The sequence below is a fragment of the Chrysemys picta genome, chromosome 13 (assembly GCF_011386835.1).
Source record: "Chrysemys picta bellii isolate R12L10 chromosome 13, ASM1138683v2, whole genome shotgun sequence".
Taxonomy (NCBI): Eukaryota; Metazoa; Chordata; order Testudines; family Emydidae; genus Chrysemys; species Chrysemys picta.
In genome coordinates, this window is record NC_088803.1 from 4,996,145 (window position 1) to 5,011,951 (window position 15,807).

At 49.2% G+C, this 15,807-nt stretch overlaps 1 long non-coding RNA gene and 4 gene segments (V, D, J or C); all 5 read left to right on the forward strand.

Moving 5' to 3' along the window:
• LOC122173242 (Ig mu chain C region secreted form-like) overlaps positions 1-15,807 on the forward strand; it is a 1,717,225-nt gene that overhangs the window by 1,602,227 nt on the left and 99,191 nt on the right.
• LOC101946746 (immunoglobulin heavy constant epsilon-like) overlaps positions 1-15,807 on the forward strand; it is a 253,341-nt gene that overhangs the window by 73,517 nt on the left and 164,017 nt on the right.
• The window catches only part of LOC101948672 (immunoglobulin heavy constant epsilon-like), a 375,427-nt gene that overhangs the window by 7,270 nt on the left and 352,350 nt on the right, over positions 1-15,807 (forward strand).
• LOC135975415 (uncharacterized) lies at positions 2,490-2,788 on the forward strand. Its single transcript, XR_010592435.1, has 2 exons — positions 2,490-2,632; positions 2,727-2,788. It is a non-coding gene; the product is annotated as an uncharacterized LOC135975415 (long non-coding RNA).
• Positions 10,789-15,437, forward strand: LOC122173243 (immunoglobulin heavy variable 4-59-like). The segment is given in 4 exon segments: positions 10,789-10,834; positions 10,929-11,017; positions 11,616-11,635; positions 14,702-15,437. Coding segments are annotated over 4 exon segments (411 nt in total).

Genomic DNA, 15,807 nt, shown 5'->3' on the forward strand with positions numbered 1-15,807 from the left:
ACATCGACTGACGGGACGGTGTGTGTGTGACTGAATGCATATGCTAATTGTTGTATTTCCAATAAATGCGGCGTATTGCCTTTTCCCCTGAAAAAGATCCCGTGTGCTTCTTATAAGCATAACACACAGACACTGGGATCAGCTCTGCAAGGTGAGCACTCAGCTAGGGAATTGCCCAGCATTCATGTGCACACACACACCCCGAAGTGTAAACCCAAAATTGTGTCATCTTGTGCTGCACAGAGAACTGCACAGTGTAAGATCATTGACATTCGCTCCCTCTCTCAATGTGGAGGAAGATTTGCACAGATTTTTGTCTCCAGTTGTGAATTCCACAAATTGGTTTTAGAGAAAACAAAAATAAGTTTATTAACTACAAAAGATAGATTTTAAGTGATTATAAGGGATGTTACTCGTTAAACCAGTAACACCCAGGGAAACTGAGTCCCACTCCGACTGCATGCCTACCATTGGAAAACAAGGAAAAACCAAGAAAATCCCCCACTTGGTCACAATACACAAATTCAGTCAAAATGTGGGTCTGCATAATCTGATGTGCCAGAGGAATTATGTCAAACAAAAATAAAATAATGTAACGGCACAGAGATGGAAAGATGAAATGGATATAAAGAGAAAGAAAAAGTCAACACACTATGTGTGTGTGTGTGTGTGTGTGTGTGTGTGTGTGTGTGTGTGTGTGTTCTCTGTACACAAAGGTATAAACGGACACAAAGTGAGAAGACCTCACTACCTCCATCAGGGGGCGGCACACAGAAAGAGAGAGCATGTTTCACAAACACACACAGAACTGGACTCTTCGCCTTCAGCAGGGACTGTCAGTGAAAAACACAAGCATTCAGACACATCTATCTACGTGCACAGACAGCAATTCTCATCTCCTCTGGTGGGGGGCAGGAATTACCTGTGAACATGCACTGCTGGCACGTTGCCAAGCATCCGGTAATCACTGGGGGAAATCCACTGGCTTGTGCCGTGCAGGTCAGATTAGCAGGTTCAAATGGTCCCTTCTGGGCTAAATATAATATGAAGCTATTAACTCGAAAGTGACATTAACTACAAGCTGCTACTTTCCCTTCCAGGTTACTCTTAGGACTCCCTGAGTGCAAAGTTCTTCATCGCATAAAACCAAACCTGCCTCGTTCCTTTGTGCTTCCATTTCCTCCTCAACCACTGCTCCTGTTTGTCTGTATCCGCTACCGAATGCCCAGTGAACTAACATCATTTCACACCGTGTAGAGGTCAAGCATAGGGGTTTATTATGTACAGCGCTGACGGAGTGTCACCTGGCTTATTAGGCTCAGAGACACTGTCAATCAGTTGATTACAATGGAATATATGGATTTTCCCTGGGTGGGGAAAGTGACCGGGGAGGCAGTTCTACAACCCCTGATAGGTTTTGCAGCAAGACAAGATAGCACAGTAGCCAATGGTTAAAAGGTTACATAATGTCTCCGTGCATGGTCTCAAGTTAACAAGTTAACATTTAATTAATACTTTGATAAATGTATTAGTATGAAATATATATATGTTGAATTCTGATTTGGGATCCATAGAATGAAGCAACTCCTCTGATTGTCCAACAGATACATTCCTAGGGGTTAAAGCAAAGAAACAGTGAAAGTATATAGCAATAAAGATCATCTCCTTTGTGTCTTAAGGCAGGCACTGGTCCCTGGGAAAGGGAGGTGGGAGGAGGCCATATCTTATACTAACATGTTCCAACCTCTCATCAACTCAAGATTGGAGATGTGGGAAGAACATCTCCCTACGAGAGAAACTAACACAACAGAAACAGGGCTTCTGTGTTCAATTTGCAACTCTGAATAAGACACAATTATTCAGTTATTGCTCCAACATCTGGCAATTTTGCTGACCAGGCTTATTTTAGCAAATGCAAGGTTATCTTTTGGTCGTTCTGCTTTTTCCGAGCTAATCACTATTCGCTAGGCCTCTGGTCTCTTGACCAAACTCTGGACTTTGGGCCTGGAAAAGAGCTGGCACAATTCATATACCAAGTTATTCTCTAAGCTGCACATGGATTTTAACCCTTCATCTCTCCACACTGCACCACTTTCCCCGTGGATATATCTACAATGTCACTTATTAACTAATCCATATTACACAGAGGAATCACCTTCCCCTTTGCTCATCCCCCTTGACAGCTCATTTCTATTGACTGCTTCTGTGCACTGCTTATGTTTCTCGGCGATGCCCAACGCATTTCTCAGCAGTCACTGTTGGAGGTTGGGATTCACAGACCCAGTTAAGCCCTGTCCTAAGGCACATTACACTCAGGGGAAACTGCATCATAAGGTTCAGTGACGTCCCCAGCCCAGCCCAGACCTGATGGAGGCGTGTTACTGTCCACTCCACCAGCCAATACTCCCAACCTACACGGCTCCCTGTCGCCTTATACCCGCTGGGTGCAACCTGCATGCAAATCCCTACTCACAGTGTTGCTGGTTAAATACCAACCCCTGGTTCTAGGAGCCCCAGTCTCTCCACAGACGCAGAACTGCCCGGTCCTGCCTGCTGGGGAGTTCCCCTCATTACATGAAAACAAGAATGAAATTTCTGTTGCTTTTCCTTTCCCTCTTCTCCGCCCCCACCTGTGAGTGTCCATGGGTCAGTGGGGGGAACTGGTGACAGATCTGAGGAGTCTCTCTGTGGCTAATGCCTTTCTTACTTTCTTTCCCTTTTCCCAGGTGTCCTCTGTCAGGTGCAGCTGGTCCAGTCCGGCCCAGGAGCGGTGAAACCTGGAGAGACCCTCACACTGACCTGCGCTGTCTCCGGATTCTCCATCACTACTCAGTATTACGGTTGGCACTGGATCCGGCAGCCCCCCGGGAAAGGGCTGGAGTGGATGGGGTATGTGTACCCGTATAACAGCGGGGAGACAGGCTACGCCCCGTCTCTCCAAGGCCGAATCACCATCTCTGCAGACACCGCCAAGAACCAGTTCTCCCTGCAGCTCCGCTCGCTGACAGCTGCAGACACCGCCACCTATTACTGTGCCGGAGACACAGTGACACAGAGCAGAGCAGGGACTGGCACAAAAAGGGGAAGCGGTTTCTAAATAGCCCAGGGAGGGAGGCCCCAGTTACAGGGATAGTGGAGCCCTGCAGAGAAAGAGACACACACAGTGAACTCACCAGGGACATCTCTATGTATTTTGCCACCCCAAGCACGGCAGTCAGGAGGCTTTCGGCGGTGGGTACTCCGAAGCCGCGGGACCGGCGGACCTCCCACAGGCATGCTGCCGAAGGCTCCCTGACTGCCACCCACACAGCGACCGGCAGGCCGCCCCCACCGTGGCTTGCCGCCCCAAGCACGCGCTTGGAGTGCTGGTGCCTGGAGCCGCCCCTGGGTTCAGGGAGGCTGCGGCTTTAGACCCAGCCGGCGAGAGAGAGCAGGTGGCCATCCCTATCCCAGCTGCTGAGTTCCAGGCCGAGCTGCAGAAAGATCCCTCCTTGCGGAAGATAAGGGGCCTAGCTGACCTCAGTGCGGTACAGGCCATGGGGAGAGGTTGCTGGAAAAGGTTCCTGTGGGAGAAGGGGTTCCTGTACCAAGAATGGGCTCCCCCAGGGGAAAAGGGGTCATGGGGGATCAGGAGGCAGCTGGTGGTACCCTAGAAGTATCGCCACCAGCTACTGTACCTGGCCCATGACATTCCCCTCTCAGGGCACCAGGGAACTGGCGCACCCAGCAGAGGCTGCTACGGAGCTTTTACTGGCCTGGGGTCTTTGTTACTGTCCGACAGTACTGCCGATCCTGTGACCCCTGCCAGAGGGTGGGAAAGGCCTGGGACAAGGGGAAAATGGCTTTAGGACCCTTACCCATCATAGAGGAGCCTTTCCAGAGGGTGGCCAAGGTCAAAAGGGGGGCTCTTAACCAAGAGAGCCCGAATCACAGCCCTCCAGACTGGAACACTGGGAGAAGACCCCATCCCAGTTTGAACCCCAGGGGTATTGGGGTGGCAAAAGGGCACAGGCCACATAAACCTTCCCACATTCAGCCTGCAAGCACCATCAAGTACAACAGACCCACGGGAGGGCCTGAAACTGGAAGGGCCTGGTGTAACTCCCACCAAGGAATGGGAGAGATGATGGGGCATCCATGGGAACATTGGTGGGGTCGAACTTCCCCAGGTCACTGGCTAAAGTGACCCCGCTCAGTTCGGTCTCGAAGGGGGGAGAGATGTGACGAAGTGGGAATGTTCTTAATGTTTCCTCTGAATACTGTGTGAATGCCTCAGTTTCCCCTATGGGGATGAGATTGTTGCAGAGCAAAGGGCCAGTGCACATAAATGGCTGACACTCTGTCTCCTGGCAACTAATGGCCGGGGCCCTTCACCCCAGCAAGGGGATAGCTAAAGGTGTTGGAGACCAAAGAGATCAGGTGACCCCCTGGCCCAGGAAAGGAACAAAGCCCAGAGGAGGAGGGGCTGGAGGGTGAATCAGTTTGGAGCTGGCTGGGAAAATGGAGGGGAGCCCAGATGGGCCTCTGGCCTCCCAACGGGGCTCTGGCCTCCCTGCCCACCCCCCAAGATGGATCTAACTGAGGGGGTCCTGTTGTCTGTACCTGCAAGACCTGTCTTGGACTGTGTTCCTGTCATCTAAATAAACCTTCTGTGTTACTGGCTGGCTGAGAGTCATGGTGAATCGCAGGAAGCCGGGGGTGCAGGGCCTTGTTTCCCCCCACACTCTGTGACATAGACCTATCCTCCTCTAGTTTTTTTTTGAACCTAGTTATATATTTTGCCTTCACAGCCTCCTCTGGCAAGGAGTTCCACAGTTGACTGTGTGTTGCGTGTCTGTTTAAAAAGCCCCCACGCAAAGCGTTCCATTTCCCACGTGTTCCTCATTCCTGTCACTGCAACCCCAGCCCAGAAACTGCATCTTCTACTCTCAGGCTCGGTTCACTCCCCTTTCCCCAAAGATCTTTGTGAGGCCATGCTCCTAAAACCGGCCTTTCCTCCTCCGTTAGATACTCCGAGGAGAGTCTCAGCATCGGGACATCCATTCTCTTCATTGTTTCTGTGCCCACCGCAGTTTGCAGTATCCCCTGCTGCGATGTTTATTTTACAATCCCAGACAGGAAGAGGGGGGTCTGACTCTCCCATCCCCCACACAGAGCTCCAGCCTCCCGGAAAGCTTTTCCCCACACCCTGTGTTGGGGAAAACCTCACAATTTCCTTGTGTCCTGTCCGGTCATTTCCAGGATTCCTGAGAGTTTACAGGGACATTTAAATGTGAGCAGGGGGGAAAGAGGCTGAGCCCTCCCTGCTCAAACAAACCCTCTGTTATCACCTTCATTCGAGTTCAAAACAACCCCACTTTATACTCGCAAACACACAGTGCCAAGACACCACGGTGATGGGCGCCAGTCTCAGACCCCGGACAGCTGGAACCAGGGCAGTGATTAGGAGGCGTTCGCTAATGCTCTGCTCATCCCCGGACTGGCGCACAGCTAACGAGGGGAGACTGGCCAATGGGCGCTGGAGATCACTCCTTGTTCCAGCTCCTTTTCAAGAGGGAGGGGGGAGGTTGGGGTGTTTTATGCAAATCTCAGGCCCCTGTTCCCCGTTTAAAGAGCAGCGCCTGGATTCTCACCGGGATCCGCCTGCTCAGGGCCTGACCCGCATCTTCATTGGTTTGCGTTTCACTTGAAGACCAGCATGAAATCTTTACTCGTCCTCATGCTGTCACTGGCTGCTGCCCCGGGTGAGTGTCCAGGGGAGATTTGGGAGAAATGACCCATTCCATAGGAGAAGAATCGGGGCTTTAACACTCCATTTTATTTTCCCAGGTGTCCTCTCTCAGGTGCAGCTGGTCGAGTCCGGCCCGGGCGTGGTGAAGCCCGGAGAGACCCTCACACTGACCTGTGCTGTCTCCGGGTTCTCCATTAGCAGCAGCGGCTACAGCTGGGATTGGGTCCGGCAGCCCCCCGGGAAAGGGCTGGAGTGGATGGGATATGTGTATCCTCAGGCCGGGACCACAGGCTCTGCCCCGTCTCTCCAGGGCCGGATCACCATCTCTGCAGACACCGCCAAGAACCAGTTCTCCCTGCAGCTCCGCTCGCTGACAGCTGCAGACACCGCCACCTATTACTGCTCCAGAAACACACACAGTGACACAGAGCAAAGCAGGAACTGGTAGAAAAGCGGGTAGCAGTTTCCAGGCAGACACGCAGGGCATTGAATGACTCACAAATTTCATTATTTGTAGGCGAGGCAGCATCAGATTTTTACTGGTAAAAGGCGGTTAATGTGGATTTAATCAAACACCCCCAAAATATATATTTTCATCCTTAATAATAGAAATTGACAAAGTAAATAAAAAGCTTAAAATTTATAATTCTGTGTAACTATATAAAAATCAAAAAATGTTTTCAAAGAAACATAAATGTTGGCTGCCAAATTATTTTTAAGAACCCAAAATCTGCCAAACCTAATTATCTCCCAACTCGGCTGGGCGACAGGCCAGTTCTTTTCACAGGATGTTACTTCCAGCCATTACACATGTCCCAGACCGTCCTTCCATCAGCTCGCTGTGGGTAGAGCCGCTCTGGCTGCTAACCCACGGGGAGGGTCTCAAAGGGACACGTGGATCTGGAATTATCAGAATTCAAATTCAGCACCAACAATCTGGGGGAGACACTCACAAAAACGGAGGCACCGGAAGTCATATTTATCCTCCTGGTACAAAATCCCACCGGCCTCGGAATTGCAGCAACCCAGAGCGAGCTGTGCAGGGGCCGAATTGGTGATCCCTGGGTGCTGGGGACATTTATCCCTAAGAAACTAACACTCGGATGGAACAGTCTCAGGGTTTCTCTTCCTCCTCCTGGCTGCCCGTTAGGTGAGAATTTAGAGGAGAACCAGAGAGAGAGACAGGGAAAGCATATATTTTATGTGTTAAGTGAAAGGGATTAAGCTTAGGTTGAAAAATAATTCAGAATTGCGGTTAGCGGATAACTATAGGTTTATGAAAACAACAAGGAGTCTGGTGGCATTTTAGTTCTGCTGTTTCTCTTTGAAGTCTGTTTCTGAAGTTTTTTTGTTCAATGATAGTGACTTTTAAATCTGTAATAGAATGACCAGGGAGATTGAAGTGTTCACTTACTGGCTTATGTATGTTACATACATTGAAGTGTGCACTTACTGGCTTATGTATGTTACATACATAAGCCAGTAAGTGAACACTTCAATCTCCCTGGTCATTCTATTACAGATTTAAAAGTCACTATCATTGAACAAAAAAACTTCAGAAACAGACTTCAAAGAGAAACAGCAGAACTAAAATTCATTTGCAAATTCAACACCATTAATCTGGGCTTGAATAGGGACTGGGAGTGGCTGGCCCATTACAGAAGCAGCTTTTCCTCTCCTGGAATTGACACCTCCTCATCTATTATTGGGAGTGGACTACATCCACCCTGATTGAATTGGCCCTGTCAACACTGGTTCTCCACTTGCGAAGTAACTCCCTGCTCTCCATGTGTCAGTATATAATGCCTGCATCTGTAACTTTCACTCTATGCATCCGAAGAAGTGAGGTTTTTACTCACGAAAGCTTATGCCCAAATAAATCTGTTAGTCTTTAAGGTGCCACCAGACTCCTTGTTGTTTTTGTAGATACAGACTAACACGGCTACCCCCTGATATAGGTTTATGGTTCGGGTGAGGTCAGGATTCTAATTCAAATTAGGATTGGGACTAGAGCGCGAGACAGAGTTAGGATTAGGAGTAGGGCTACAAATAAATGTAGGGTTAGGTAAGGGTTATGGTTAGCAGAAGGGTATAATGAAAAAATCAAAGGATGGTTTTGGACAGCAGACATAAAATGATTCTTTATCTTGATAGGAAGAAAGAGGACAATACAGGATCAAAATAAGTGGAACTCTTATGCCCTTTGGAGAAGATTTCTAATGTTATTTAATCGCCTAGGTCCAAAAAAGGGGGAAGAGGATTCTATGCATTGCAGTGAGACCAGTTTTAATTGGAGTGTTGGATGGTTTTGGACAGCAGAGTTAAAGTGATTCTTTATCTTGCTAGGAGGAAAGTCGACAATATGGAGTCAAAATAAGTAGAACTCTAAAGCAACTAGGACTAGATTTTTAACATTATTCAATGGCCTAAGTCGCACCAAATTCAAAGGGAGGTAGGAGCTTCAAGACCTTTACAAACCCTCTGGCCCATTCAAACTCCTTTTCCATATTCCCATAACGCCACCACCTTCCCCAGCCACACAGGATGTTCCCTGGTACCCACAGGGACACACCAATAGAAATTCTCTCCAGGTAGATGAAAATGGGGTGAACCCAAGATATTTTGACACTCTCCATGAGTCACTTGGTTCAAAGGCTTCCTTGGAGCGCGAACCCAGCGGTAACTCGGGGGGGTTAGGAAGAAACTTCCCCTCTGAGCGGGATATTCCACATTGTTCCACTCGGGGGCAGCCTGGCACCACCCTCTGGAGCGTCTGTCACTGGCCGCGGACAAAGACCGATGGACTCTGGGTCAGATCAGCCCCTGCAATTCTAGTGTCTCCTTTTGTGGTGGGAGGGAAAATACCCAGCGAGCTGGGGGAGGGGGAGATGGGCTCTCACCCTGCTTTATACCCCAGGGCAGGGCCGACTCTAGGTTTTTTGTTACCCCAAGCAAAAAAAAAAATTTTGCCACCCACGCCTTTGCAATGTTTGTTGTTGTTTTGGTTTGGTTTTTTTGACTGGGTGCGGTACTGATGCAGCATTGGGCAACGACTGCATCTGAATCTGCTTGAGCCGGGTGTATCTGCCTGAATTTCTTATTGAGACAGAGGAGCTGAAACGCCCCATGGGCCACTAGAGCGCCGGAGTAACTCGTGCGCCTGGGATATGTGCGCAGGGGAAATACAGACTAGAGAGGGACATTTCCAGAGGCTTAAATCCCCGCGTGCTTTGCTGCCCTGGTGTCACGCCTGGGTCTCTTGAGGGAAGGCTGCGGGGTTGTGCAGCCGCGGTCGGAGGCTGAGCGAGAGCCCTCAACAGGGGACAGTTATCTCCTGAGACAGCCCTGGGCTTTCCTGGGCACGCTCCGTAGTTCAGTCTTACTAGGAGCTGGGCTGCTGCTTCGGAGCGCTTTCTGCTCCTTTCCCTCCTTTCAAATGAGCCTGACGTTCCCCAGATCATTCCCTGACATGGGTGAGGAGCGCGCTGGAGAATTGCCTGCTGTCCGACGGTGCTAATCCCGACATGGCCACTTGATCAGAGGGTCGGGTCATTATCTTTAAAAAGTTGTGCCTGAATGAAAGGATTTCTGCCGGCTCAGATTCGTTCCCAAGGGGGCAGGGGATGGAGAGAAGAAGGGGGAAGCCGGGCTAACCCTTGAAGGGGTATTTCATGGCGCTCTCTCCCGGGGCGTCTCTCTGAGCCCCACTAGCTGTACTGCAGTGCAGGGTTACCTGGCTGGCAGCACTGATGGTGTTATTGGCCGGTCGGGGCTGCCTGCCCGACCCTGGTAAGTTCTCGGCGGCTTTCTCATTGTTCCTTAGGGGACTCGGGCTGTAGGGCTTTAGGAACATGAAGTTGATCTTGGCAGACTCCGGGGTCAGGCAGACTTTGTAGCAGTAGCCCAGAGGGCCACTACCCGCCACATCCAGGCAGTTGCTGGGCACTTTGTTGCCCGAGGAGAGCTGGGGCTTGATGTTGGAATTTTTGAGCATGTCGGCGGGAATGCCATCCCTGGAAATGTGCCGCTCCAAGCACCTGCTTGCTTTGCTGGTGCCTAGAGCCGGCCGTGCCTTTGAAATCCAAGTCCTAGTTATCACACCTTGAGAATTGATTCCCCAAATACTCCTCTTCTGTGCTGTGCATTTTTACTTTGGTGTCTGATAAGGGCCACATTCAAACCAGTGAATATTCAAGAAGCCCCAGTTTTATGGACACATGATCATAGATGGATATTGAGCTCTGAAGCCTAGTGACTGATTTTTATTCACACTGTCTGTAGCTCCCGTTCCTGTGCCCAGGGCTGGATTGTTTGTGGAAGTGCTGCCCCGTGCGGCGCACGGGAGAAGGGCAGTTCTGCCGCTCGGGTTTTTGTATGAGCCCTGTCGGGATTCCCCTGTGTGTGTGTGTCTCGCACAGTAATACCGGGCGGTGTCCTCGGGTTTCAGGCTGTTCATCTGCAGGTACAACAGGCTGTTGGGGTCATCTCTGGAGACGGTGAAGCGCCCTTTTACCATGTCACTCTCAGGGCCGGCTCCAGGTTTTTCCCGCCACAAGCAACAACAACAACAACAAAAAACAAACAAACAAAAAACCGGAGTGCCGCCCCTTGAAAAGTGCTGCCCCAAGCACATGCTTGGAACGCTGGTGCCTAGGGCCGGCCCGGCTTCTGTGCACTGTTTATGTTTCTCGGAGATGCCCAATGCATTTCTCAGTAGCCCTGTTGGAGGTTGGGATTCACAGACTCAGTTGAGCCCTGTCGTAAGGCACATCACACTGAGTGGAAAGGCTGTCACACAGTTCAGTGACCCCCCCCCATCCCAGCCAAGACGTGATGAAGACGTGTTACTGTCCACTCCACCAGCCGAGCCGACACTCCCAACCTACACGGCTCCCTGTCACCTTATACCCACTGGGTGCAACCCGCATGCAAATCCCTCCCCAGGGCCTTGCTGTTTAAAAACGAACTCCTGATTCGAGGAGCTTCAGTCCCTCCCAAATCACAGACCTGCCCGGTCCTGGCCTCTGGGGAGTTTCCCTCATTGCATGAAAACGAGAATGAAATCTCTGTGGCTTTTCCTTTCCCTGCTCTCCACCTTCGCCTGTGAGTGTCTATGGGACACGTGGGGAAATTCGGGGCAGAACCATACATTATTTCCATGGCTAATTCTCTCTTTGCTCTGCTTTGCTTTTCCCAGGTGTCCACGCCCAGGTGCAGCTGGTCCAGTCCGGCCCAGGAGCAGTGAAGCCCGGAGAGACCCTCACCCTGACCTGCACTGTCTCGGGTGTATCCATCACTGACAGCAGCTACAGCTGGGACTGGTTCCAGCAACCTCCTGGAACAGGGCTGGAGTGGGTGGGAGGGTGTCATAACTATAAAGGGAAGGGTAACAGCTGTCCTGTGTACAGTACTATAAAATCCCTCCTGGCCAGAGACTCCAAAATCCTTTTCCCTGTAAAGGGTTAAGAAGCTCAGGTAACCTGGCTGGCATCTGACCTAAAGGACCAATAAGGGGACAAGATAGTTTCAAATCTTGGGGGGGGGAAGGCTTTTGTTTGTGTTCTTTGTTTGGGAGTGTGTTCCTTCTCGGGACTGAGAGGGACCAGACATCAATCCAGGTTCGCCACATCTTTCTAAACAAGTCTCTCCTATTTCAAACTTGTAAGTAAATAGCCAGGCAAGGCGTGTTAGTTTTCCTTTGTTTTCTCAACTTGTAAATGTACCTTTTACTAGAGTGTTTATCTTTGTTTGCTGTACTTTGAACCTAAGACTAGAGGGGAGTCCTCTGAGCTCTTTAAGTTTGATTACCCTGTAAGGTTATTTCCATACTGATTTTACAGAGATGATTTTTACCTTTTTCGTTAATTAAAAGCCTTCTTTTTAGAACCTGATTGATTTTTCCTTGTTTTAAGATCCAAGGGGTTTGGATCTTGATTCACCAGGAGTTGGTGGGAGGAAGGAGGGGGGATGGTTAATTTCTCCCTGTTGTAGATCCCAGGGGGGTTGGAACTGTATTCACCAGGAGTTGGTGGGAGGAAGGAGGGGGAATGGTTAATTTCTCCTTGTTTTAGATCCAAGGGCTTTGGATCTGTATTCACCAGGGATTTGGTGAAGGTTTTTCAAGGCTTCCCAGAAATGGAATCCATTGAAATGGTAGCAGCGGAACCAGAGCTAAGCTGGTAGTTAAGCTTAGAAGTTTTCATGCAGGCCCCCACATTTGTACCCTAAAGTTCAAAGTGGGGATCCAGCCTTGACAGAGGGATTTATCCATATGATGGGAGCACAGCCTACACTCCGTCCCTCCAAGTCCGATCCACCGTCTCTGCAGACACTGCCAAGAGCCAGTTCTCCCTGCAGCTCCGCTCGCTGACAGCTGCAGACACCGCCACCTATCACTGCGCCAGGAGCTACACAGTGACACAGAGCAGAGCAGGGACTGGTACAAAAACAGGAAGCGGTTTCCATACACACAATAAGGACCATTTGAAAGCCCATTCTCCAACTGTGGCTGGACATAAAATAATATTTACGGGGGGAAGCGAATGCAGATACATTCATGTAGAATGGGTCCATAAATGGCTATTAGGATGGGCAGGGATGGCATCCCTGGCCTCTGTTTGCAGAAACTGGGAACAGGTGACAGGGGATGGATCACTTGATGATTACCTGTTCTGTTCATTCTCTCTGGGGCACCTGGCATTGGCCACTGTCGGAAGACAGGATACTGGGATACATGGACCTTTGGTCCGACCCAGTCTGGTCGTTCTTATGTTCTTGTGGGGAGACCCTCACACTGATCTGTGATGTGTCTGATTTATCCAGGTCTACAGTCCTTAGTGGCTGTTTCCATTGGTCATGGATCTAGCAGGGTTGTAGTGGCTGGGATACACTGGCAAAAAACAGACATCAGTAACTCTAGAGGATAGAGTTAGGATTAAGGGTAAGGTTAGAAATAAATGCAGGGTTATGGTTAGGGTTATGGTTGGGGAAGGGTATAATGAAAAAATCAAAGGATGGTTTTGGACAGCAGACATAAAATGATTCTTTATCTTGATAGGAAGAAAGAGGACAATTCAGAATCAAAATAAGTGGAACTCTAATGCCCTTTGGAGAAGATTTTTAATGTTATTTAATCGTCTAGGTCCAAAAAAGGGGGAAGAGGATTCTATGCATTGCAGTGAGACCAGTTTTAATTGGAGTGTTGGATCCTCGCTGTGACAGATACAGTCACATGAAAACAAACTCACCCACAGCGATCATCCCCTCCACAGTAAAGTGAATGTAAACACCATTTGCCAAATTCACACACACACTCACAATCTCACAGATTCACTTATAGACTCACAGAAAGTGAATCGAATATGAACAAAATATATATAAAAAATTATTAAACTAAACAGACTTTAGGTAATTTCCTTCTACCGCATGCCCTATCCAGAGCAAGGTCTCCCTAATGTCCCACAATACACTGCCCCAAAATTCTGTTGTGATATACAAATTCAGTCAAAATGTGGGTCTGCATAATCCGACGTGCCACGGGAATTATGTGAAACAGAAATAAAATAAGGTAATGGCACAGACAAGGAAAGATGTAATGGATATGGAGTAAGAAAAAGTCAACACGCAGTGTGTGTTGGTGTGTGTTCTTTACACAAAGGTATAAACAGACACAAAGTGAGAAGACCTCACTATCTCCATTAGGGGGCGGCACACAGAGAGAAAGAGAGAGCATGTTTCACAAACACACAGAACTGAACTCTTCCCTCTCAGCAGGGACCATCAGTGAAAAACACAAGCATTCAGACACATCTATCTACGTGCACAGACAGCAATTCTCATCTCCTCGGGCAGGGGGCAGGAATTACCTGTGAACATGCACTGCTGGCGCGTGGCCAAGCATCCAGTAATCACTGGGGGAAATCCACTGGCTTGTGCCGTGCAGATTAGCTGGTGCTAATGGTCCCTTCTGGGCTAAATATATATGAAGCTATTAACTCAAAAGTGACATTAACTACAAGCTGCTACTTTCCCTTCCAGGTTACTCTTAGGACCCCCTGAGTGCAAAGTTCTTCATCGCATAAAACCCCAAACCTGCCTCGTCCCTTTGTGCCTCCATTTCCTCCTCCCTCGCTGCCCCTGTTCGTCTGTATCCGCTACTGAATGCCTAGTGTCTCTCCACACTGCACCGCTTTCCCCGTTGGATATATCTGCAATGCAAGATATTGATTAATTAGTATTATACAGAGGAATCACCTTCCCCTTTGCTCATCCCCCTTGACAGCTCATTTCTATTGACTGCTTCTGTGCACTGGTTATGTTTCTCGGAGATGCCCAATGCATTTCTCAGCAGTCACTGTTGGAGGTTGGGGTTCACAGATCCAGTTAACCTCTTTCCTAAGGCACATTACACTGAGTGGAAAGTGCGTCATAAGGTTCAGTGACCTCCACAGCCCAGCCCAGACCTGATGAAGACGTGTTACCATCCACTCCACCAGCCAATACTCCCTACCTACACGGCTCCCTGTCGCCTTATACCCGCTGGGTACAACCCGCATGCAAATCCCTCCCCAGGGCATTGCTGTTTAAAAACAAACCCCCTGATTATAAGCACTTCAGTCCCTCCCTAGACACAGAACAGGCCCTGGCCCTCCCTAGACACAGAACAGGCCCTGTTCCTGACCACTGGAGACGTTTCCCTCCTTCCGTGAAAACAAGAATGAAATCTCTGTTGCTTTTCCTTTCCCTGCTCTCCGCCCCCACCTGTGAGTGTCTATGGCACAGTGGGGGAATCAGGGACTGAACCATAGATTCATTCGGTGGTCAATTCTTTCCTTACTTTGTTTTCCTTTTCCCAGGTGTCCTGTCTCAGGTGCGACTGGTGCAGTCGGGCCCGGGAATAGTGAAGCCCGGAGAGACCTTCACACTGACCTGTGCTGTCTCTGGTGTACCCATCAATGACTTGAGCTACAGTTGGAACTGGATCCGGCAGCCCCCCGGCAAAGGGCTGGAGTGGATGGGGTATGTGTACCCGTATAACAGCGGGGAGACAGGCTACGCCCCGTCTCTCCAGGGCCGAGTCACCATCTCTGCAGACACCGCCAAGAACCAAGTTTCCCTGCAGCTCCGCTCGCTGACAGCTGCAGACACCGCCGCCTATTACTGCGCCAGGCACACAGTGACAAAGACCAGAGCAGGGACTCGTATAAAAAGGGGAAGCGGTTTCTAAGCAGCCTCGTGAGGCCAGAAAAGAGGGATAGCTGAGCCCCTCAGAGATAAAGATACACAGTAGATTGAATATGAATAACCTACATACTAATAAAAACAACGAGGAGTCCCCGTGACACCTAGACTAACACATTTATTTGGGCATAAGCTTTCGTGGGATATTACCCACTTCATCAGATGCATGGAGTGGAAAATACAGGAACAGGTATAAATACACAGCACATGAAAAGACGGGAGTTGCCTTACCAAGTGGGAGGCCAGTCTAACGAGACAATACAATTAACAGCAGGATACCAAAGGAGGAAAAATCACTTTTGAAGTGGTAATGAGAGTGGCCCATTTCAAACAGTTGGCAAGAAGGTGTGAGTAACAGTAGGGGGAAATTAGTGTGGGGGAAATTAGGTTTTGTAATGACCCATCCACTCCCAGTCTTTATTCAGGCTTAATTTGTTGGTGTCCAGTTTGCAAATTAATTCCAGTTCTGCAGTTTCATGTTGGAGTCTGTTGCCCCTCTACCATGTACATTGGCCAAACCGGACAGTCTCTATGCAAAAGAATAAATGGTCAAAAATCTGACATCAGGAATTATAACATTCAAAAACCAGTGGGAGAACACTTCAATCTCCCTGGTCATTCAATAATAGACCTAAAAGTGGCAATTCTTCAACCAAAAACTTCAAAAACAGACTCCAACGTGAAACTGCAGAACTGGAATTAATTTGCAAACTGGACACCATCAAATTAGGCCTGAATAAAGACTGGGAGTGGTTGGGTCATTACAAAACCTAATTCCCCGTAAAGAGTAGCACAAATACACACACACAAAGAAGTCTCATTCTGTCCAGTAGGGG